The sequence below is a fragment of the Engystomops pustulosus genome, chromosome 3 (genome assembly GCF_040894005.1).
Source record: "Engystomops pustulosus chromosome 3, aEngPut4.maternal, whole genome shotgun sequence".
Lineage (NCBI taxonomy): Eukaryota > Metazoa > Chordata > Amphibia > Anura > Leptodactylidae > Engystomops > Engystomops pustulosus.
Genome location: NC_092413.1, coordinates 25,005,617 through 25,031,931, shown reverse-complemented (window position 1 = coordinate 25,031,931; position 26,315 = coordinate 25,005,617). Strand labels below are relative to the sequence as shown.

At 44.1% G+C, this 26,315-nt stretch overlaps 1 protein-coding gene across 2 annotated transcripts in view; it reads right to left on the bottom strand.

The window, feature by feature from the left end:
• Window positions 1-740: 740 nt before the first annotated feature.
• Window positions 741-26,315, bottom strand: part of FOXN2 (forkhead box N2) — a 35,762-nt gene continuing 10,187 nt past the window's right edge. For both annotated transcript variants that reach the window (XM_072140319.1, XM_072140318.1), the window contains 5 exons: window positions 18,076-18,614; window positions 12,226-12,350; window positions 10,766-10,824; window positions 9,175-9,243; window positions 741-6,890 (listed from right to left, as the gene is read on the bottom strand). In XM_072140319.1, the coding sequence (XP_071996420.1) occupies window positions 6,367-6,890; window positions 9,175-9,243; window positions 10,766-10,824; window positions 12,226-12,350; window positions 18,076-18,600 (1,302 nt within the window). In that variant the 5' untranslated portion in view covers window positions 18,601-18,614 and the 3' untranslated portion in view covers window positions 741-6,366. The remainder of the gene's footprint in view (window positions 6,891-9,174; window positions 9,244-10,765; window positions 10,825-12,225; window positions 12,351-18,075; window positions 18,615-26,315) is intronic.

Sequence of the window (26,315 nt, the reverse complement as noted above, 5' to 3'; positions counted from 1 at the left end):
TAACAGGACCTTAATTGACATCACCCTGGTCACATGACATGATGATGATGATGATGATGATGCAACAGAGAACGCTCTCAATGTTGTAGCAAGGCACTGTGTAAAAGATTTTCTACCCTTAATGATATGTAAACAGAGCTGTATATATCTGTAGGTTAATATTGGCAGGCAGTCACCATAATGCATCATGTCCTAGCAGTAAAATTTAAATGTAGTTCATTGGGTGGCTCAGTGGTTAGCACTACAGACTTGCAGCGCTGGGGTCCTAGGTTCAAGCCCCCATCCAGGTCAACATCTGCAAAGAGTTTGTATGTTCTCTCTGTGTTTGCGGGGGTTTCATTCAGGTCCTCCCACACTCCAAAACATACTGGTAGGTTGATTACATTGTGAGCCCATTGGGGACAAGGACTAAATTTGGCAAATTCTGTGCAGCGCTGCATAATCTGTGTGCGCTATATAAATAAAGAATTATTATTATTAATGGACCTGGGCTTCCAGCAGCATGGTGATCTATGATGCTGTGATCCAGAACTGCTGTAGCTTTACTGTCCTGTAGCTGCCTATGGGGCAGTCATCCTGTGCTTGGTCTGGAACGCCTAAAAGGTATCTGCATACGTTGCGGATTCGCTACACAGATACAGTAAATCACTGGTGCAAACATGTGAATGGGCCCTTACAATAGTTATGATAAAGGCGTAGTAAACAAAAAAAAAAAAAAAAAAAAACACACAACGCCTGAATGTTATAAAACAAAAGTTTATTTTGCAATACTTTTATCAGAATGAATTGCATATCTTTGGTAAAAATAAACTTTATAAACAATTTCCATTAACAGAGGTTAGCATACAAAAACTAAACATCTGTAAACTAGTTGATGCTGGGGAGGGAGACGTTCAATCTGGAGGAGGGGGAAAACCAAAAAATTGTGGGGGGGGGGGGGGGGGGGGTTCGATTGGTTTTCTACTGGCAGTCTCATCTATACAAACCTATACACTGTTTTCCCAACTAACCAAAAATAAGTGTAAAGATTAATTTAAACAAATATTTCACATTGATCAATGTATATCCCATACATGTCTTTAAATAAATAATAGATACAATGACTTGGCAATCACAAAGGTCGTGTTCTTAGATATCACTAAAAGGATGGCAACATAATACTCGTAATGTAAGCACTTTATTCAATCTTAGTAAGGTCAGAAACAAATAATAATGGCACTGGCAGTAATTCAGGAGTCTTGGCTTAGTCACATAGCGAGAAGCCCCGCCCCCCGCGTATCGAAACGGTAACCGAGAGAGGAAAATTAGACTTTGTCAAAACCAACCAACCAATCAGAATCCACGTTTCATTTTTCCAGTGCGGTTGAAAGCTGAACTCTGATTAGAAGCTTTTTCTCCCCTCCTAGACTGTCCCGATAGGGCGGACCCCGCTATGTGCTCCAGCCGGATACAATTCTTTACATTATGGTTACGTTCCGTAGAAATTATTTTGGAAACCGCGCGATCGGTTTTATGCAACTTGTTAAAGTCCCTGCAGATTTAATTCTTTGAAGAAAATAAACAAAATTCCAAAAATCATTAATTAAACGAACTAACGAATAAGTGATAAGTCATCGATATAGGACCGTGGAATGATTTCCCCTTCCGCGCGATCAACATCACGGCAGTTACATTACAGACAGGAGCGGGAACATAATTAGGACGATTGACAAGAAAAATATACAAAATAAAAACTAATGGAAGCCTACGAATGTAGGAATCTGTGTGTAATGTGCGCCCAAGCGCCGAGCCCAAGCGCCATACATTTTAATAAATTGGTACACGATCGAGTTTAATAGCGACAGGTGTGGACCATATACTATCGAAGGGGGTCCTAGCAGTCAGACCCTTATTCACCATCTGGTGGAAAGGCGAAACCCCCATTAATACAATAAACTGCAACCTAACACTAACCCCGCCTACATGACTACAAACCAAGTATTTTGTGGCTCATTAAATTGTTACGGTAATAAATATCTGATTTGCAATCACTTATGTTTCGCTTCCTTTTGCAAACCTGCTTAAAGGGGAAATAAACAAATTATTTACATAAAATGGGCAGTGAATAAAACAAAAACATAATATAACGTATAGATTAAAGGCAAAGGACATTGATTCACTTCGTATTTACATGTATACAAAATTTCAAGGAAGCACCCAAAACAGAGCGTGAATAACCTGCAGCCACAGACACGAGGATCATCAGAGAGGTGATTGTTATTCAGTATGAGGATTACAATCACCAACATGGCATCAGACATGCAGAGGGACGGAGGCCGAGCGGAGGAAGGGAGCAAGAAGACGACAAAATGTCTGGAAGCAACTTGTTCTTTAAAGGGACTTTCTACTTTCAGCAAATAATTGATATTTGTTTGTGCAATGAAATTCTATTAATATTCCAATTTACTTTCTGAATGAATTTCTGAATTCGCAGTTGCATACATCAAGAGGTGGAAGCCTCTTGATGTATCGGGGAAGGAGGCTGCGCTGAGTTTACTCTACACCAGGCCCTGCGTAAATGCAGCCGGCAACTTAAAAGTCACCGGAGGTAGCGAGTGCGCCGGAGTGGGGACAGTAACGCCCTATGCCGGCCCACTCCCGACCAGTCGCGACCCGCCCCCCTTCACACCGCACTGGCGTGAAGGTGTCAGAGAGGGCTAAATAGTCGTAAGTGCTAGAAATAGGCTTAGCATTTGCAATTATTTCAGGGTCTCTGCGCCGACGTGGTGCATAGGTCCTGCTAAATACGTCCCAGAAAGTATATTGGAAAATTGTACATTTCACCACAAAAACCATAATCAAATATTTGCTAAATTAAGAGTTTTCTATCCCTATCGCTAGGAGGAGAAGCGTCGCAGGTCCGATCACTCAATCATGATTTGGGTCCACGTGTGGCAGTGCTGCATCACAGCTACATACAACTTCTAATGGACTGATGAAGACAGAAAGACCACAAAAGGGAATGTGGTCACAAATGCACATCCACCAGTGCTCTGACCAGGGCGAACTTATAAATACTCTTATTCCTGTGCCCCCTACCCCCCGCCCCAGACACTTACCCCCTCTCTACAGGGAAATTGAAAAAAAGAGTCAATGGAAACAATCCCTGTTTTATCAGCCAGTCCTAAAAGTGTTAGCGGAAAGCTGGAGCCAGATACCTACTCTCAGGTGTATGACCACCTTTAGGAGTCATGGCTGCAAAAGTGTTAGGGGTAACTCCTTAGAAGGGGAAGAGGGACTTTAAATATCTAAACATTTTCCTAAATGGCACATTGGAAGACTGTCCAGTAGTTACTATTTCGGGGCATCTGTAAGGATCCTTGTCCTAGTGATAGGTCTCCATCGCGTACGCACACACGTGCTGAGGTCCATCATTGCGGACGCACACACGCTCATACAATCTTTTGAGATCAAGTGCTCACCCCTCCTACAGACAGCGAGGGGGTACTGCGCCCCAACATATGTACAATCCATAAGCGTCACCTACACCTTTCCCTTCACTTCTATGCAGAACTAACTACACATTCCAGAGATTAAGGAATTTTTCTCTGCCTTCTCAAAAATCAAACCTACCTGGTAAATAGAGCAACAAAACCCTAGGAGTGTGAGAACACGTTTTACGCCTATTACATATACACACAACTTACAGAAGGTAAAGCCCCTACAGATGATTATTACAAAACCATGTACATAAACGCTAATAGAAAAGCTTTCAGCTCTGCACCAAAAGGTGTAATATTAGGCTTATGGCTGCAAAGCAATTGGGTCACCGGTGTCTATACAGAACACATAGTCGTATACAAGGTGCATCTTAAAATTCATGCAAAGCGGTGGATCTCTACTATGTATATAACATCACAAGGCGGTGGGGTTAAAGCCTCTGTCCACTTCCAATACAAAATCGTTCTATCGCTGTGCCTCATTGTATGGATAGCCTTCTTATCGCTGCTTAAAGGGGTGTTCCCATCTGGGCATTTACATTTCATTGAATTCATTTGCCACATGTAAACATTTCTTCAATTGGATGTTATTAAAAAAAAAATGTTCCTGTGTGAAGATAATTTCTCATAAATGTAGCCATGTTGTCCCTTAGAAACAAGATAGCTTTCCTCGGATACGACCACCTCACATTTTGGCAGCGGTGGTCAGACTTGCGCTATAGAGTCCTGCCGGACCACCAGGACTCAGCAATCATTACCACAGGACGGCTGTGGGATATGCAGTAACTCCCGGACACTTTATATCCGAAAACCTTATGTTTCTTTGTGCAATCCTTCCAGCAGAGGTGGTCGTATCCAAAAACAGTAAGGGACCATATGACTACATTTATGAGAAATTATCTTCACACAGGTACATTTTTTTTAATAACATCTAATTGAAGAAATGGCTATATATGGCAGTTAATGAAATTGCATGTGAATTCGACGAGAATAACCCTTTAATATCTTCTGCCATCTTTGTATGCTTTGTGGATTAAGCTGCAGTGCATAGCGCTATCCGACTCCATGTCCCAGGGACACCTAACATCCTGGTGGTCACTTAAACAGGGAGTCAAGTGGCTGACAGGTAAAACTAAAGAGAAGCTGCAAGAAGAAAAAGGAACAAGGTTCTACATAGGAAAGTGATGCTACAACACCTATGTATAGGGAGCTTCGGCAGTGGAGATCGGCTTTAACCTTAAAGGGGTTGTCCATATTCAGCAGATTACTGATATTGTTTATGTAATGAAAAGTAATACAATTTCCCACTGTCCTTTCTGTATCAATTCCTCACAGTGCTTTAGATCTCTGCTTGCTGTCCTTCTAAACGAAGCTTCACTGTTTACTTCCTGTGGTTACAATCCGGGCCCTGACCATCTCATGTCATACAGGTGCACGTCTAGTTATATTCCTGGTCACATGAGGCCTCAGACTGTATGACATCACACGAGCAGGGCTATAACGAGCCGTGCACCTGTATGACATCACACGAGCAGGGCTATAACGAGCCGTACACCTGTATGACATCACACGAGCAGGGCTATAACGAGCCGTGCACCTGTATGACATCACACGAGCAGGGCTATAACGAGCCGTGCACCTGTATGACATCACACGAGCAGGGCTATAACGAGCCGTGCACCTGTATGACATCACACGAGCAGGGCTATAACGAGCCATGCACCTGTATGACATCACACGAGCAGGGATATAACGAGCCGTGCACCTGCATGACATCACACGAGCAGGGCTATAACGAGCCGTGCACCTGTATGACATCACACGAGCAGGGCTATAACGAGCCGTGCACCTGTATGACATCACACGAGCAGGGCTATAACGAGCCGTGCACCTGTATGACATCACACGAGCAGGGCTATAACGAGCCGTGCACCTGTATGACATCACATGAGCAGGGCTATAACGAGCCGTGCACCTGTATGACATCACACGAGCAGGGCTATAACGAGCCGTGCACCTGGATGACATCACATGACCAGGAAGCAAACAATGAAGTTTCCTGTTGAATGACAGCAAGCAGAGATCCAGAAAACCACGAGGAACTGATAAAGTATATTGGAAAATTGTAGAATTTTTCAACATACATTTATTTGCTGAAACAGGACTACCCCTTTAAGGGGACATAATAAATGGGATGAACATCTACTCACACAAAAGCCAACAGGGCAGGTTAACAGCAGGATGGATATTGTAGTATAACATTAAGGTTTTAAAGGGACCATTAGATAAGTTCTACTTGGATCACAGAAAATTTTGCGTCTTCAATCCTCATGTAAAGCACAAACAAAGCGAAGCTTCTGCTTTACAAATCTCCCCCCCCCCTCTTGTGCACGACGCACCTTTTATCCCCGGACTATAAATAGTTGGCAAAAGTAAAAAGTCACTAATACTGAAAAATTTTATCACTTTGTCGCACGGTGGCCAAAAAAAAAGAATCGAAAGCGCGTTACAGCAGTCATTGCATTGCGCCAGCAGCCTTGGTTGTCGAAGTCTATGTTGCAATTTGAAGAATCCTCTGCATTTACTTGAACAAAAAAAAAAAATTTATAATAATTAAATAGCTTTTTTTTTGTTTGCAGGGGTTTGCAGGTCATGCTTTCTGATAGAAGACAAAAAAAAAAAAAAATTGTAAATCATCTAAGGCAGTAATCAGGGGGAAAAATAAAAAAAAAGTTACAATAAGCCTCTCGTCTTTTATGGCTTTGATCTCCTAAAGAACAAAAAGGATAATATTGCCGCGCTTCAAATGGATGAAGGCAGAAACAAAAATTAAAAAAATAAACCCAAAATATAACCAGGTAAAGCATGGAGGAGACCGGCAGGATGACTATTTTCTATGCTTTTGTGACTGGGCTTTTGCAGTTTTTAAAAGGGAATCCAAACAGGTGCGAATTCCGGCCAAATGGAGCAGAGATCCGGCCGCTTCCTTCAGCTCGTCGTCGATGTCTTGGCTCGCTTCTTTTCGGAGCTTCTTGTCTTGCAAATCTTTGCCCGAGGAATTCACACAGGGTTGGGAAGCATAACCGCTATCTCCGAGCGCGTCTTCTTCTTCATAGTCAATGTCAGTCTCGTCCTCGCTGTGAAAGCCTTCGCTGCCGTCGCTTCCCGCCCGGCTGTTCTTTGGGATGAATTCGTAGACCTCGTCCACCGACGACAGGGAAGACACGCTGGAGCGCGATTCGCATCTCTGGGAGTCGGTGCCGCTGGCGCTGTAGTTGTGGTCCTCCTTGGGATCGATGTTGATGACGGTAGTATCGTTTTCTTGAAGGGTCAGAGAAGTGCAGTGCTTGAACGCGCTGGCGTAGTTGCGTTTCTTGGGGAGCACCACCTTGAGGGGCTGAGGTTTCTGGTCTAAATAAAAGTACAGCGCAAAAGCATTTAATACAGGTAACTTTTCAATTTATTTATAAAATGTATATTTTTGTTTCATATTTCCCATGCACAAAACTTTGCAGGCTTCCCCCTGTCCACAGACCCGACTCATGGGACCCCCCCTACCGATAACCCACACTGGGCCTTAGCAATCCAGGGAGTGAGGGATCCATTATCATTAATGAATGGAGCGGCAGAAATTGGACAATAAGAGCTCTAAGCGTCGGCAATTCCAGACTCTGCTATACTACAGGCGGTCCCCTACTTAAAGGGCACCTACCACCCCGATTCTACCTATAAAAGGTGGAAGGGGTGGTAGGTGGATGGATGGGACGTGAGGATAGCCCTTTTTTGGGCTAATCCTCACGTCCCGGGTGTCTTTTACAAAACTTTATTACATGTATATGTAAATTTTTTTATGCGGCTACTGGGGCGTTACTCCGCCTACCAGGTAATCTTCGGCACGCAGCTCCTGGTAGCTGCGCGCCCTCGTCCGAGTCCCCCGGCTAATGCGCTACCAGGAGCTGCGCGCCGAAGATTACCTGGTAGGCTGAGTAACGCGGCTACTGGGGAGTGGAGTAGCCGCGACTAGTAGCCTCATGTCCGGCTACTCCACGCCCCAGTAGCCACATAAAAAAATTAGCATATACATGTAATAAAGTTTTGTAAAAGACACCCGGGATGTGAGGATTAGCCCAAAAAAGGGCTATCCTCACGTCCCATCCATCCACCTTTATAGGTAGAATCGGGGTGGTAGGTTCCCTTTAAGAACACCCGACTTACATACGACCCCTAGTTACAAACTGACCTCTGGATTTTAGTAATTTGCTGTACTTTAGCACAATGCTACAAAAAAACAACTATAACAGTTATCACAGGCGTCTGTAATTAAGATTTATTGTTGATCCTGGTTCTTATGACAATCCAACATTTTTAAAATCCAATTGTCACAGAGACCAAAAAAATTTTGTCTGGGGTTACAATAATAAAGAATACAGTTCCAACTTACATACAAATTTGACTTAAGAACAGACCTATAGAACTTATCTTGTATGTAACCCGGGGACTGCCTGTATAGGAGTGACAGGACACATGCACCAGCCATCAATAGGCTCTGACAAAAACAGGAGTCCATTATTTTCAGTGCGTCCTAAGAATTGAATGCAGACCGACCTCACAGGCGTAGCCAACTCTACATTCAGCTTTCATGCGGAAAGGAGGTCAGCAGCCTCGTGTCTTCATGTTAGGTCCCATAGATGCAAACAAACATGATGGCCGCATGCTAGTTGTACGAATGGCAGCTAGCATATGGCCACCATAGAGGTGGCGTAAAAAAGAGCATGCTCTATCACCCAAATATGTCCCAGCTGCATAGGAGGAGCACTCCCCCTGCCCTTCTCCAGCTGGGTTTATGGTACCCCTGAGTCACTGCCTGGGGTGGTATAGGTGTGTGTGCATGAGGCCTTGGGTTTTCTTATCTATCATGTATTTATGACTTATCCCAACTATACATCAGAATACACCTTTAGTAGCGTTAACTTCCCTGGGGAAAACCTTCAGTGGCACCAGAATCAATACATCACCATCAAGCCTGATAAACCAGGGTCACTTACCTATAGATCCAGGCACCATGACTGTGGCAATTGTCTTATATTTTCCTTCTAAAATCAACTTTTACAATTATGCTAATAAGCCTGAATGGCTCTGTGGTTACCAGAGCCCCTCCATGCTGCAGCTACACAAGATGTCACACTGTCTTCCCTTCCCCGCTCTGACAGTGCTGCTCCTGCACCCTGTAACAGCCTGTGGAGCAGGGAGCAGATATGGTAGAGCTTTTCTGGCTTATTAGCATAATTGTAGAAGTTGATCTTAGAAGGAAGGAGGCCATGGATAACAAATATAAGGCACCACAGTCACGGTGCCTGGATCTATGAGTAAGTGTCCCTGGTTTTCCATGATGGATTTTGATGGTAGATTCCTTTTAAAGGACACCAGACCATGTGTAGTGTGTGGCATTAACTTTATTCATTTCTACATGGCTGATTTGCAATATGGAAACAAACATGGTCAGGTGTGGTGCCATTTAGGAAAATGTTTTTTGCAAATCCTGAACATCCCCTTTAACTTCTTATGCGGTCCAAATATACAGACTGTAGGATGGCCTCTGGCGTTGCGATACTACAGTCGCCCATGATGCTAACAGTCGGTGCCGTCCCATGAGACTGCATATTATAGATAAAATATGTATTAAAGTTATTCTTACCATCCGAGGCTTCGTTCTTTATGGAGCCGTTTAGGAGCATCATTGCAGTGGCAGCGTCAATATCAGAATCTGAAAACGCAAAAAGGAAAACATTTTTAATCAAGTCCTTCCTCCGTGATCCCCAATCATCATATTGTGGACAACACAAAAACGGACCCCACAATGATACATTTCTGTGCATTATACACAGATAATATACTTATAATCTAAAGTTCAGATCATCATTAGGACATGTTAATAACAATCCTTTCTACTGACGATTTGAGAGAGTCAGTGCCCACATCCTAACTTATATTAGATACATGGAAGAAAATCAAAATCTGTATAGGGATTGCTTTTGCAGGCCATGCATGCTCCCCTGGTAAGGAATATGCAAATACATACATAGTATGCCTCCATGCGACCTAAAATAAGGCGGATCCCTATACGTCAATGCCTGGTTAGCTGGAGCCAATGACATAGATTTTGTATATAAGGGATTATTTGCCCGTGTGCTCCCACTAATGCCCCTCATGTCCGATGGCATTAGAATTGAAGCCTTCTCTATGGGAACCTAGGCTGTTATTCAGACGTGACTCAAGGCATCCTCCTAGAGTCCAGACCGGCCATGGATGAGCCACTATCAGCGCTCTTTGATAGGGATGCATCCTGGGCTGCCTGTGAGTGTAGAGAAATCACCAGGGCTGGATTATCATTAAAGCTCCTGCTCCGAGCCCATGATTCCTTAGTAAATCATCTGAATTTCTCTTCCTTTATTCTACTGTATTGGTGTCCACAGGACACTGATACGATTGAAAAATGTGTCAGAGCAAGTAGCAATTAGTCGCTTCTTAACCTGCTGTGTTGGCATTTTGTGATTAGTGGGTTTTGGATGTAGTTTGGACACTCGGTCTCTAAAAAGGTTCCCCATCAGAGTCCTATGAAAATGGGACAATAAGAGGAGGGATCATGATGTGGTCCATGTAGTGTAGGCTCTGGTCTTATTGGGGATCCCCCCACATTCAGACATTTATCCCCATGATAGGACATAAGTGTCATTCCTGTGAAAATGCTGAAATTAGCACAACTATAAAAACTGCAGTTTTAATTGTTTGCTTATGGCAAATAATCTCCGGCGCCCCCTAACACGTCAGAACACCCCCTGCTAGATGTATTCTAACAGAACAACTTTTAAGGCTTATTTTCCCTATTTATTTGTATCCAGACACGATGTATACTTCCCACATGGACATATGGAACACTTTGAAGAACTCAACAAAAATTCCAAAGTTACTATGGCAACTGCATCAGGTACAAGCGTTACTCAGCATGGAGAGTTTCTTAGCCGCTCTCAGACAATGGTGGATTTTACACAAGCACAAAGTCCTCATCCACCGATAAACCTTTCTATGTATAGTCCACTAAATTCTCCTTAAAAATGTCAAGATGTCCTCCGACTTTAACCAACTCCACCCCCACACTGATGTTCCCTGGTCACACTTGCGTTATAATGGGTCAGGTCGCAATAGAATATTAATATAAAATAAAAAGCTTGTGTCCCATAAAACATGGTTTTGTCAGAAGAAATATGGGCACTCACCCCCCGACTTACCTTTTACAGAGTTTCCTTGAGTCGGTTTCAATGTGGATGATAAGCAGAGAGGCGAAGCACTGAAACAAAAGAAGAAATGAAGACAATGCTGAATACGAATGACCATAGAGAGTGGAAGATCCTGCAGAAATGGATCTGCGGGTACACAAAATATAACAGATTTAGGCTCAGTTCTGTGTCTGCGATTTCCATTATAATCTCAGTTTAAGGAAAGCGTCACAGAAACTGAAAGTGGAAGGTGAACCATGGGCTGTAACTTACCTTCTGTTATCTCACTATTAATAATGGAGGAGTATCTTTTCAACAATTACTAACGGAGAGTGCAATCATCGCAATAATCAAAAATTGCGCAGCTGAATTTAGAACCGGGTAATTTACACAAACATTTTACATTCTATCACAACTCGCGCTGCTTTGAAACTGAGACTGTGGTTAAAAAGATTTTCGGAAATGTGACTTTTCAGAAATTCACAAACTTTTTCATCTCATCCTTCAGGAAACACAAGATGAAAGATCCAGTAAGCTTCGTCTTTCCATCCTACTCCCTGCTGCTGATGGCTACCTGGTTGATCCTGCTACATCCTGACCATGCAAGTACAAACTGCATGTTAATGCGAAATTGAGGCTCATTTAATCAGTTAGAGGCTATGGGGATGGATGCAACTTACTGCATCCATCTCCGGCCTCTGCACAGGGAGGCCCCAGTGATGTCACTGTCCACATCACTGGGGAAACACCCTGAACATAGATAGCAGCCAATCACCGACTGCTGACTGTTCACTCCTCCTTACGCTTTCAGGGGAAGGAACAAGATTATGCATCCCGCAATATATGTGCATACAGTGGGATATGTTCTTGCCTTCCATTGTAAGGACACATCACATTAAAGCAGGACACAGCACTGTGTAGGAAATAAAGCTACTAACTCCTCACTATTAACACCCAGAGTCCTCTAACGACCAGGCAAGTAGTACTTAAAGGAGTTCTCCAGTCATAGCAAGTTAGGCCTAACTTCCTGATGGGTGGGGGGGCCAAGTGATGGGACTCCCACGGATCCAGAGAACGGGAGTCTATTGTACACCTGTCATAGCTCCAGATGAATAAAGCAGCCTGCTGTGCGTCGGCTGCTCTATGCGTCCGTATGGCGCTGACCAAGATTGCCGAGCACAGCGCTTGGTTATCTCAGTCAGCGCCATAGTGATGCGAGACTAGCTGCTTCAGTCATCTGGAGCACAATAGGGGTACAAGGGATCCCCGTTTTTGAGACAAGACCCGTGGGAGGTCTCATCACTGAGACCTTCACAGATCAACAAGTTAAACCCTAGCCACAGGATAAGGCTTATCATGCCATCACTGGAGAACTCCTTCAATTCAACTTTTCTACTTCTTGCAATCTAAAGCTACTTCTCTTTACAGTCCAAAAAGTATTTTCCAGATGACAAGTACTTAAGTTCTCTTACCTCGTTGGGGAGGCGGGAGGGGTGTACAACGCAAGCGCTGCTGAGAACGGCTGCTTCTTCAGCGCTTGTACAAGATTAGGTTTATATTCCGGATCGACGCACCATAAGGAGCCTTTCCCATTGACCTAAAATACAGAATTACACCAAACGTAAATATCCCAATAAGACATAGTAGCATCTCCTGGGGTACCGTAAGACATTTAAGGACCTTGGATAACGGGTGGGCCGCTTCTCAGAATATGGATAAAAAACTAAAATTAGGATACAGAACCAAGTCTTTCCTTATAACAGGAAACACATATATGTAGGTATAAACCGGACCCAGTGACTGAAATAGATGTCCTGAGGGTCATTTTATAACCCTATAGAGAATATTTACAGTGAATTCACACACACAACAGATTCTCCTACTAAAAGTCACTTCCATAAACCCAAACAAAGCCATTACTGCAAACTACAAGCCTAGAACAATACATCTAATGGGAGCATATCCTTAGGGCTCAATGGGATGTCCCTCTAATGACACTTATCCCCCTATCTGCAGGCTAAATGTCTGACCCTTTCAGAGTCTGGAAATATTTGAGAACAATGGAAAGTGGAGCATTGTAGCAGAAACTAAGCTGTACACTAGACAGAGCCGTCAGCTACTGAGTATATACTACTAGAGTGTTATATGCTAGGAATGTGGACTTAAAGGGAACCTGTCAGCAGGACAGCCTCCTTTAACTGCGTCTCTGAATCAAGTACAAACATTGCATCTGCTACTATTGCTGAAGAGTCATGGATGCAGCAGTAAGACATATATACATACTGTATGCCCGTCTATCTATTATATATAGAATAGTCCTATATTAGTCTGTCCTGGAGAAAGATTCACTTTAAAGGGGTTATCAGAGTGTAACAAAAAAAAAAAAGTGAGGTGGCCGAGGAGACATATAAAGATTGTACCTTACCTCTTCAGGCGCTCCTGGTGTCCTGTGCCTTGCCCATTTGTTTACAGGGGCACGACAGCTCGGCTGTCACATCTTCTGGGCGGTCGGGCATGCCCACCCATCACCATGTCCCAGCACTATAACAAGGGATGGGTGGGAATGGCCGGCAGATGTGACAGTGGAGCTTCCATGTCCCTGTAAACAAACATGCACAATACAGAGGAATTGGGGGCACAGGACACCAGGGGTGCAAGATGGAGCAAGTATTTTTTATGCAGCCCACCCCACTTTTTTTTTTTTCTTACTCTCGGACAACCCTTATAAAAGGAAATCTATATCAAGTGTAATAAACCAGTGGCAATTACTCAATAATCTTCTCATATTTGGTATCCCTAGCCTCCTCCCTTCTAAAATCAGCTTTTAGGATTATGCTAATGAGGCAGGAGCAGCCTCTGTGCTGCAGATGCACAGGCTGTTACACTGTGCAGGAGCACTTCTACCTTCCACTGTCTGATGAAACTACCTGCTGTTGTGAGATCCCTTAATATTAGGCAGAGAGAGGGGTGAAGAGACAAGTGTAACAGCCTGTGAAGCTACATGCAACACCCCTTCCTTTCCTAAGAGCCCTTCTGGTCCATTGGCATCATTTTAAAAGTTGATTTTAGAAGGCAGGAGGCCATGGATAACACATGTAAGACGATTACCACAGTCCTGGTGCCTGGATCTATGAGTAATGTCCCAGGTTTATCATGATGGATTTCGAGGGAAGATTTCCTTTATAGTTACAAGGCTGAGAGTAGGGTTTAGGGAGTTTTAGTGATTCTAACGGTTAGTCCATCTTCCAAGTCTTACCTTACGTGGCGTTCTAGCTCATGCTGCCTCCTATAGCCATTTCTTATAACCCAAGCTGTGCTACTCCCTTATTAATGTGACACGGTGCTACACTTCCCAGCAGTCCTTCACTTGTCAGATTAAAAGGAAAAAAAAAAAAAAAACAACAAAAAAAATAATTTTTTAATCTTTTAGGCTATTCACAAGGGTGAAGGCTAATCCAACACATCCCTGACTGGATAAAGTAGACTTTATCACTTACTCATCTCTGTGCCTTGTGAGATTAAGGAGACCTTCCTACAACCACCTAAACACCTTCCATAGCCTGGGGGCCAAGAGTATTACTACTGTGGGTCCAACTCTACCAGTCATAATGGCGATCCATGGGTGCCTAGTGTGAATGGCGTGATTGGGTGATCATCAAACATTACTTAAAGTAATATTTGGCACACGGGGAGGGAGGGGTGGGTACTTGTATTTTTGGCTTTAAATGGGGATTTCCCATTGTCTACTCAATTTCATTATAGAACTGCTAGGGAATTAGCAAAACAAGGGTCTCAGGGGACCCCCATATAGATGAAGTATTGCTTATAGATAGTCTGCTTTTCCCAGTCCAAAGAACTGAATGGACCAAGTAAAAGAAAATCTACCATAAAAATCCAGCTTGATAAACCAGGGACTTACTTACTCATAGCTCCAGGCACCCGGACTGTGGGAATCTTCTTATATTTCTTATACATGGCCTTTGCACTTCTAAAATCTACTTTTGAGATTTTAGAGATCTACTTTTGAGATCGCTAATGAGCCACAAGGTGTCTGGGGGGCCTTACCAGAGCCCCTCCGGGCTGCAAATTCACAGACTGTTAGTGTCGCCTCCTCCCCTCTGCCTGCTGTAATCTCACACTTGGGGAGAGGGGAAGCGCTGATGGAGCAAGCAGAAGCCCGAGACAGTGTAACATTCTGTGAACAGGTAACACCAACCATTGTCCTTCTGGCTCATTAGAATAATTTTAACAGTTGATTTTAGAAGGAAGGGGTCCATGCATAACAAATAAGAAGATGACCACAGATCTGTGAGTAAGTGTCCCTGGTTTATCATGATGGATTTGGATAATAGATTCCTTTACGTCCACTTTTCCTAGTCAATAGAACTGAACGGACAATCAACAAAAAAAAAAAGCAGCAATACTTCATCTATATGGGGTCCATCGAGATGTGTTTCGATGATTCCCTAGCAGTTTTGTAGAGAAATCGAGTACTCACTGGGAAATCCCATCTAAAGCCAAAAATACATGTAACCCCCCCCTCCCCTCCCTCTGTGTGCCAAATATTACTATTAAAGTACATCCCCAGTTGTGACCTGGAGGAGTCATAGTGGGGAAAGAAGATTTCCTACTGTCCTGTATATAAAAAATATTGGGAACAACTAAGAGAACATTGTATCAAGGAATTGCTATGGATACATTTATCCAAAATATTCTTCAAGGTGACCCCACGAGCCATGACCCCGTTCCAGTCATGTTGGAGATCAGAGATTGCAGTTTTGGTTTTTTTATAGCCTCCGAAAAAAAAACGGAGCACAGCTTTTTAGTTTAGCAAGAACAGAGTCTGGTCTCACATTACTAAGAGCCGGAGAATTGAGTCAGGAGAAGGAAGTGCTGCCATGACAACCCAAACCAGACTGTCATCCGAGACCACAGCGAGACGTGCGAATGTACAGCCGCTGTCTATGTGCAGCTGCCGGGAGACACTTCCAAATATAGACCCCCTCACCTATAGCGACAATTCACTCACACCCCTCACAGGACTGGTTTTTTGAAAATGAACATTGGAATGAAAAATATTCCTAATTTTTTTTATTTTTTATCCAAAATAACAACATTGCGGCACATTTACTTACCCGGTCTTGCGGAGTTCACAGAAAGTGCGTTGTCCGATGATAATGCACTGTGCCGCGACTCACTAAGATCATGCGCCCGATATCCTGCATGTGTCGCTTCCCCACTCAGGTCCACCGGGGTTCACCTTCTTCCTGGTGTATGTAAGTGCATTGTCTTGCAACACAATTTGAAAGTTAAATCCTGTGGTTTGTCCGAATCAGCCAGATGGTCCGACGACACGCCCCCTGATTTCGGTTGCATGGACACAATCCCAGCGCAAACCCGTTAAATACCTGTCAAAGCTGCGCAAATCCAGAAAACCGTGAACAGTCCAACGAAAGTGCGATCCGCAACCCTTAGTAAATAAGCCCCATAATAGCAGGGTTTTTTTCATCTCAAGACCGTGCAACTCTTAAAGGGGACACGTCACTAGATTTTACCACATTAAACTAACAGCCCCCTTAGGTAGGGTATGAAATGTATAGCAAAAAGTCATGTGACAATGAGCAGAAAGGAGTCATTTTTTGCCTGAAATGAGTCAAGTTTAGAAGGTCACTTCAGAACTGTAAGACCTAGAAATATGGTGCCATATCTCATTTTGTATACCACAGACTTGTGGTTCTGTGATCTACTGAACCAGAAATACAGGCAGCTAAAGGCAGAAACTGGATCTTCAAAGGAAATCTAGCATAAAAATCCTTCATGATAAAACCAGGGACACTTACACATAGATCCAGGGACCGTGACTGTGGTAATCTTCTTATATTTGATATATACCTGTCCTCCTTCCTTCTTAAATCAACTTTTACAATTATGCTAATGAGCCAGAAGAGACCAGAGCCCCTCCACAGGCTGTAACAGAGTGCAGGAGCACTTCCCCTCTCGCAAATGTGTGAGATTACATCTGGCAGAGGCAGGGGGGGTGCAGAGGGATCAGGGAATGAAAGCCACAGCACAGTGGAGCTCTGGTTACACCCCCCAGAGTCCTTCAAGCTCATTAGCATAATTTAAAAAGTTTATTTTAGAAGGAAGGAGGCCATGGATAACACATAATATGATTACCATAGTCACAGTGCCTGGATTTAGGAACACGTGCCCCTGGTTTATCATGATGGATTTGACAGCAAATTTCCTTTGATGTACCATAATGTAAACAGACATTAGTCATTGATGTCAAATCCATCATGATAAACCGTGACACTTACTCATGGATCCAGGCACCATGACTGTGGTGATCTTCTTATATTTGTTATACATGGCCTCCTTCCTTCTAAAATTAACTTTTAAAATTATGCTAATGAGCATGAAGGACTAATGAATGACTCTGAGGGGTGTTACCAGAACCCCTCCTTCCCGTAGCTGCAGAGACTGCTACACCATCTCATCCACTGTTTCTTCTGCACCATGCCGTCTCTGCCTGGAGAGGGGGGCTAGTGCTCCTGCACTCTGTAACAGCCCGTGTTCTGCTGTGGGATTCACTTGACGGATTTGACCTGAAAGATATAGAACATCTCAAGTAAAGCCCCAGTTTGGCCTATAAAAGTGACTCGTCTCAAGCAAAAAAAAAATGACTCTTCTCAGCCTATTCGCATATGACTGGAGGCATTTTTTTGTTATATAAAAAGGAAATTGTAGAACGGACACTTCATATCCTATGGGAGAATACTGCAAGTTTAAACGGGCTAAAATCAGATAAGTTAAGACAGTAAAAAAATTTTTTTTTTTTAAAAATCACATTTACCAGCACATTTACCCCTGGAAAAAAAAACAAAACACATTTTTTACAGGGTAAAAATCTGGTGACTTATTAACTAGTATTTGAATAGGGATAAGATGGGAGGTTTAACTTCTACTCCTGACTATGCTAGTAATGGGCAGCCATTCCCCATCCTGTGAAGTTTGGACTTGTTGGGCCATGACAGTAGCATTCATGGCATATAGGCCGCTAGCTAACCAGAAGCAATTTTCAGCCATCAGCTTTGTAATTGAGATTTTGATTCACGGGCCACATATAATACCCACAATGCGGCTTTTAAACTTCTCCCTCATCCACAGAGACTTTGTGCAGCCCCACAGTTTCCTTCTCAGCGGTCAGACCCCCCCAGAGCCCTGTAACCTATCCCATTTGCTATGGATGGGAATAAGTTACATTATTCTGTTTCACATGATGAATTTGGCATTAGGTGTGGTGTGACCCCTCCACTTACTTTGCCGTGGCTGCGTTCAACTTTCCGAAAGCATTTGTTTAGCGACAGGTTGTGCCTGACCGAGTTCTTCCAGCCAGTAGGGGCAGTGGCGAAGTAGGGAAACCGGTCGAGGATCCAGCTGTAGATCTCTTTCACGGGCAGACACTTGTTGGGCGAGTGCTCGATAGCCATATAAATTAAGAGGCTGAACGAATATGGAGGTTTGGAGGAGGCGCAGGATTTTTCGGGGTTTCGACAACCGGTGGGGGAAGCGTCGCCTTCAATGTCATAGAGCGTGTTGCTCGCCGCCGGCCCCTCGCTGCCCAGGCTGAAGTTGTTCAGCAGGTTGGTGCTCTCGTGGAGCCAGTTCAAGTTGGTAAGTTCTTCGTCTGCGGCGCCACAGTCCACCGCCGAGGCCTTTGGTCTGTCCGCGCCGACCTCTTCTGGTAGACTGCCCATCGTGTCAAGCGGACTTAAACCTGCAACTTTTTCCGCTCCGGGGGTTTCAACGTTTTTGTCTGGAGTCATTCCCGTAACCGGACCCATGCGATCTTAGCTCTCTGTAGACAAAAAATAAAGAGAGAAATTAATATAAAGCGGAATAAAACTGCTGTGCAAGATATTCGGATCCAGTGCTGCAAGCGGGGCCCTTCTGGGTTTACTTCCAATACACAGGTCCAATCAGCGAGGCGGGAGGGAGGGGGGGGGGCTGAGCAACATGTCCACAGACCCTTGAAGGGGATTCCTCAGACTGTAATATTGATTACCTACCCTTAGGATATGAGCACCATACATTGTTTAGTGGCAGAGAATGGTAACTGCAAGAGCACTACTCAAGATGAAGGGACTTGATAGATATTTTTTTAGTGGGGAGGGAATTAAAGTAGTAAATTACCTAGGCTGGGGTCACACGTTTTGAGCCCGGTTTTGGACAGTTTTTAAGCAGTCCGTCAAAAAACGCATGCGTTTTTTGACCAGTTTTAATTAAGATATTTGGCAAAACCTGTCAAAAACTGCTGTTTTTTAATGCAGCCATTTTTTTTGACGGACTGCTTAAAAACGGGTCCAAAACGCCACGTGTGACCGCAACCTTAGGCTTGCAGGAAACAACAACTGGTCTGTGCGCTGTCCAGATTTCACGAACCAACCACACACAGTACAGGGGATGGGTCTCCATGCAATAGAGATGAGCATTCACGATTATTGGGTTTGGATGCCAATATGTCAATAGGTCATGCGGCCGAACCCAATCAACTAGCTATGGGGTCAGGAGGTCAATCCTGAACGCTGGACCCAACCATTGACCCACTCATCTCTAATCACTATTATGATCTCAGTTCGATGCCGCCTTTTAATACGGCAGTAGGGCCTTTATTTTTTGTGCTTTTGGGGAAGGGGGGGGGGGTGTATTTGTGCACTTTTTTCGTGCCTACACTGGAGTCTTAAAGGAAATCTACCACAAGGATCAAGGATTGTAAACCAAGAACACCAAGCCCCAGGGGCTCCAGGCGCCATTTACAGCTATTGGAGCCCAGAGCCCCTCAGGTTTATTTGCATTGAATAATGAATGAGGACATAAGAAGCTAAAAGAAGAGCAGATCCTGCCCGAGGGGGCACACACCAGCATGTAAGTGTATTTGGTTTACAATCCTTCATCCTGGTGGCAAGTTTCTTTTCAGAAGAAGTTTCAAGTCCAATAAAGGCGTTTTCTTTGATTTGCGCCTTCTTCATCTCCTATTGCAAATGCAAACTCACACCACTAAATAAGATCCAAAAAAAAAAAAAACCAAACATGTTCTTCTGTACCTCAGACTAAGATACACAGGTGTACCAAAACCTTTAAAAAGAAACAGCAGAACTATATGATCCACAAAGGGGCACATGTATCATTATGATGCATGGACTCCCTTCCTATACACTGGGGTCAGGTCTGAGAGCCGCGCTCCATTTTTCATTCACAACATAGCTACGTCACGGCCTTGGGATTGATTATAAATTAAGGTCTGAAAAAAACCCTTTAACTGCAGTACCATTCAAGGCCACAAACCCTTTCGAATCATCCGATCAATCGGGTCGCCAGGAGCTGACCTTGAGGACTGGTTTATGGTCCCAGAAACCCCCTTAGACACCTGACCTGACCTAAAAGTAAATTTTCTGTCTCTTCCTCGAACTCTCGGAATGTTAACAATTTGTTCCAAAATTCCTTCCCATCTCTCCCTCCCAGGTAAAGCACAATGTGAAGATCCGGCGCGGTATCAGTCCCCTCCTGGTGTACGGCTGCTGCCGCTTTGTCACCCTTTGTATACTGGAGGCTATTCTGAGTGATTGCCATTGCTGCACATGGGAAAAATGCAGGATCCATGGAAACAGTGACAGAAATAAGAGCCACCCCTCACAGTCATCCACCAAAAAAAGACTTTTGCCATCAGACGCTGCCTCATTTGCATCACCCCCCACTGCACTAACAAATAAATGCACCGCCATATGGTCCCTGCACTGACCTCCCCGACAAGACAGTTGGGACACGTGAAACGGACACAATTCCCTCGACTCTCCATTATGTCTATGATGAAACGGGAACAAATGGATGTGAGCCGGCGGTCGCCTTTTCCATGGTTACTATGAGACGAGCCCCCACAGTTACATACGTAGCGCTAGAAAACGCCAAGACGCTGTGAAAGTCAAATATAAAGACTATACAGACGTGGGGGGCTCCTGGTAACACCTATTCTCACTAACCTGACAACCAGATGCAATTTGTGACACATAAGTGACGAAAAAAACAGCTTGATGCCTTCTACTTGGAATGAGGGGATGGAGATTTTATTAGCAAATTTCCAAAAACAGACAGACATAAGCTTACAGGGTTATAGGCCCCGGGTTACGTACAGGAGAGGTTCTGTAGGTTTGTTCTCAAGTTGAATTTGTATGCAAGTCGGAACTGTATATTTTATAATGGTAGACAAAATATGTTTTGCCCCAGTGACAATTGAAGTTTAAACATTTTTTTGCTGTAATTGTACCAAGGATTATCAATAAAGCTTCATTACAGACTCCTTACAGCTGATCATTGCAGCCTGGGACTATAGTAAAGCATCCAGAGACTTCACCAGAGGTCACAGAGGGCAGAGGGGTCCGTCTGTAAGTCGGGTGTCCAGAAGTCAGAGGCGGTCTGTATTAGCGGCTTTATACATCACGGAGGTCACAGTCTAGTAACATAACCATCTACTGGATGCTAGGTGGCGCTTATCCGTAAAAATGATAATACCCCATAGCTCTGCAAAAGCCAGACTTCTCTCAATGGGGCACATTTACTAAGAACAGTGCAGTCTGTACTATGTGCAGTTGCCTGTGTAGTGTGCAGGGGGCGCCAGACTCAGGATCTGTGGCGCACGTTCTTTGTGAATGTGGCGCCCCCTGCACTGCTCCGGCACATGGGGCGTGCGAGACACTTCTGTCGGACTTTGCATGTTGAATCTGGCGCAATTTTAGATTACAGCAGGAATTGCTCACTACACAAGTGCTGAAGAAGCAGGGGGGAGGGTGAGAGTGTAACACCCTGTAAAGGCAGATCACAGAGGGGTTATGGTAACCCCTCAGCCTTATTAGCATAACATTAAAAGTTGATTTTCGAAGGAAGGAGGCCATGGATAACACATATAAGATTATTACCACAATCACGGTGCCTGGATCTATTAGTAAGTGTCCCTGGTTAATCATAGTACAGGAAGGGGGGATACCTGCTCCGTTCAGGTGAGAAGCAACAGCACTGAGGGGCTCTGGTAACACTTCCCAGAGCCCTTCAGGCTCATTGTCATGATTTTAAAAGTTGATTTTAGAAGGAAAGAGGCCATGGATAACACATATAAGAAGATTACCACAGTCCTGGATCTATGAGTAATGTCCCTGGTTTGTCATGATGGTAGATTTCCTTTAAATCCAATCTACGGAGCTCCAATTGGGGAGTTTGGGGGGCAACTGACCCTTGCCGCAGGATGTTTTTCAGAGTATTGTCTCCACATTATTGGTTCGTGGTCACAATAGGTAAGTATTTGCCTCAATTAAAGCTCCTCAGACATTTGGGACAATTAAAAAGGATATAATTTTTTTTTTAACTCTTCGTGTCCCATCTAAAGGATCCCACAGAGTAAACAGCAATGTTGTGCAATGAAGCTGCAGAGCCTTTGTGTCTCCTTCCCTTCCAGTGGGGGCATCGCCCGTCCCCCCCGGAGCAGCTGCTGAGATTGCAGGTCAGATCTGAATCCCAAAACACCCGACAGAAAGCCGAGATTTGATTACAATGCAGCACGATGTCAGTATCCAGGACAACTGAGGCATTAGTGTCTGTCAGCGGCAGCGCTGCTCCGGAGTAAAAGCTTTAGGCCACAAGCGCAGCTGCCGGCCCCTTTATCACAGCCTGACAGAAGGGCACACCGATCTGCTCCAAGGTCCTTAATATTTATATAGCGGACAATGCTATTAGCCCTTATCGCCATTGTGCGAGCTATACAACACACGCAAACAACAACACTAACACGTGGCGTTTTGAACCCGTTTTTGGGCCGTTTTTAAGCAGTCCGTTTGAAAACGCATCAGTTTTTCCCCCGTTTTTCACCAATTATGATAATTATAATAGAGAAAAACAGACAAAAACAGGAAAAAAACCCATGCGTTTAACGGACTGCTTATAAACGGTCAAAAAACGGGTTAAAAACGCCACTTGAGAGCAGCGGTGTTCATACATGGGGGTGGGGCTTGGTAAAACGGACAGGATCAGTAACCAGCACCCAGTGTTTTTCATGAACGCAGTGCAAAACACTAGGTGCTTGTTGCCAATTACATAACATTTCACTGAAAACAAACAATGCGGCCTGGACCAGCTCCAGCCAACGAGTGCCAACCACGGGCCCCAAGTGTGACATCACTGGGGCCACTTCCTGTGATAGGAACCCATCCCTGTCTTGTAATGTCACACAGGCGCACAGCTCAGTAGTAATCAGAGCTGTGTGACACTAATGAGTTGTGCACCTGTGCGACATCACATGATCAGGGATATAGAAGGAGCCGTGCACCTGTGTGACATCACATGACCCAGGATATAACAAGGCGTGCACTTGTGTGACATCACATGACCAGGGATAAAGAAGGAGCCGTGCACCTGTGTGACATCACATGACCCGGGATATAACGAGGCGTGCAACTGTGTGACATCACATGACCAGGGATATATAAGGAGCCGTGCACCTGTGTGACATCACATGACCAGGGGCCGATTTCTATCCACAGGAAGTAAACACTGAAGCTTCCTGTAGAATGACAGCAATACCCGGGGGAATTAAGACAAAAAGTATATTGGGAAATTCATTACCCAAAGAATATCAATTATCTGTTTAAAGTCGACCCTTCCCACAGGGCAGTAGGTGCCATCAATCCAAGGACTACAGGAGCCCTTTAATAACTGCACATACATAGAAAGCCGGGTCCTAGCAGCTGTTATAGACATTCACTGCGAAAACAAGCCTCTAGTGTCCTCCGAATAACCTAGAGGGGGCGATTTGGCTCCCAGCTAGTCATTTCAGAGACTATAGTCTGTATTGCTTCGGAAGAGAATTCACAAAAAATTGTATGTAAAAAAAAAAAAAAAAAAATTTATAACCTTACAATTGATGATCAGATAAGCAGGAATCCAACTCCCATCATCTCCCAGCAATCTGCTGACACACGGATACTAGGTACAGCGTATACCAAGAAGAAGCACAGCGCCATACACAGTGTAGTGGCTGTACCTGGTTACAGCAGCTCCTCCTATTTACATCATCGTCACTGAGCTGCAGTAACCATATACAGCCACTACAGTGTGTGTGGCGCTGCAGAGGATTCCAGGACATCTATGGAGCGGGTGATGTATTATTATTTAGCATGAAGGTTACAGGGGACAATGACTGAAGGAATGTAACATGGCAGATCACCTTCTCTGCAGGTATTTCCTTTCACTCGCCATCTGTCACGCTCATTCCTCTCCTCAGGGAGAATGTTTCCAAATATACAAGAGCAGAAGAAATTTACACTGTGTACGAGCCCTAGTTGTATCATCTGGTGATACGTTTACCAAGAAGCCTAGGGGGGTGGGGGGGGGGGGGTAAATAATCCAGCGCTGCCCAAAGGGAACCTGTCAGCAGCTCTGACCTCACAAGACTGCAAGACAGTGTAAGGAGAGCTGCGTAACTATACCACTGTGTGAAAGGAGAAGCAGGACTGTGAAAAATAGATCGATATTGCAGAATTGTAGCTTCTTCCAACGCAAATGAGGCTTGTCCTCACACTGCTGTTCCATCTCTGCAGAGGTCGGTGACAAATTAAGCTTTTTGTTGGAGGGGGGGGGGGGGAGGGAGGGTGTAACAACTCTGAAGAGAGAACAGCAGTGTGAGGATACACCACAGCAGTTTGGAAAATATAAACACATTTTTCCACAGTCCTGCTGCTCCTATTCTATAAAACAAACTGGGGCTGTGAATTCTTCACTCCTGTGCTTTTTAAATTTATCTTACAGAGTTCCTTTACCGCCCCTCTGTTCCGAGAGGCTAATGTAGATTTGTGTTAGAACAGAGGGGAGTGGCGGAGGAGCAACTCTATGGACAGTGCACAGCAGTGCGAGGCTACACAACAGAAGTTTGTTTTGGAGAATATAAACACATTTTTCACAGTCCTGCTGCTCCCATTCTTAAAAAAGAACTGGGGTTGTGAATCCTCACACTCCTGTGCTCTTTAAATTTACCTCACAGAGTTGCTCCACCACCTTCTCTGTTCTAACAAAAAGCTCCATTGGCCAGTCAGAGCAGAGGCTGTGAAACTCGCATCAGAGAGATCAGGGAAAAGCAGTGTGAGCAGCTACAATCCTGGAATATAAATCCATTCTCACAGTCCTGCTTCTTCACACAAAAGTGTGGATACTGACGGGACTCTGTACACTGTCCGCAATAGGGTCATGGTTTCTTATATGTGTGATCTTAGTGGGGCAGCACAGTGGCTCAGTGGTTAGCACTACAGCCTTGCGGTCCTGGGTTCAAGTCCCATCCAGGTCAACATCTCCAAAGAGTTGGTAGGTTCTCTACGCGTTTACTTGGGTTTCCTCCGGGTCCTCTGGTTTCCTACCACATCCCAAAACATACTGGTAGGCTGATTAGATTGTGAGCCCTATGGGGACAGGGACTGATTTGGCAGGTTCTGTGCTGCGTAATCTGTGTGCGTGCTATATAAATAAAGGAATTATTATTATTCAAGGCAGAAAACCTTCAAGCCAAACAACAAAGGGTCTGGTGCAGGACCCTCGTACACAGTTTGATGTAATGCCGCTATACTACAAGCCTCTAGTGCAATGCAAAGTCCCTATACAATAAACCCGCTGATACAGATAGGAATCTCAGCTCTAAATTTAGACGCCACTTGTTGGCAATGGTAAAAGTACATTCCAGAGAGAATAGCGATTACCGTTTAGTGATTATTACATATTCATGTTCTGCTAGGTCCGCACTGATATCCAGCCTTTCAACAGCCATTAGACGACCCATTCACTGGATCATCGCAGGTCGCTTCTCAGAATCTGCCCATCAGCTCTTATACAGGAGGAAGGAAGCTTCCTGTAGAGCCAGCTAATGGATAGTCAATGTCCGACCCTTTAACGGACCTTGTAACTATAGAGGTAACTTTGTTTTTTCCCCAATGAAACGGTCATTTGCATATTTTCCCCAAAAAGCCTTGCAAGCCATACAAGATCACTTTTACATTTACATTAAAAAAAAAGAAAAAAAGGACACATTACAGGACAGTGATAGAGGACCTTTACACTTAGGAGCCCAAAGTGCAACCCCAAAACCCACTTATTTATTGCAAAGTGCCAATGCAGCAATTCTTCTTAAGGTTGTGATGACCTCAATATCGCTGACAAAAGGAGGGTCAATTTAGCTTCCCCTGGCTGAATTAACGGACAGTGTTACAAGTCTAATGAGGGTAAACGAACGACTGAAGAGAAGCCCCTGAACGCAGATTTTTTAAATGGCCCCAATACAAACATTACAAAAAAATACATTTTATGTCAATTAAACAACTGCCCTCCCAAATTTTCACCAAAAAAAAAAAAAAAAAAAAAAAAAAAAAAAAAAAAAAAAAGCAACTGCCCCATTATCGTCATTAGACAACAAAAAGTACACACGAGTAGCGAAGAGTTAAACAAGGATGGAAACGTTAACCTCCACCAGCCGCTC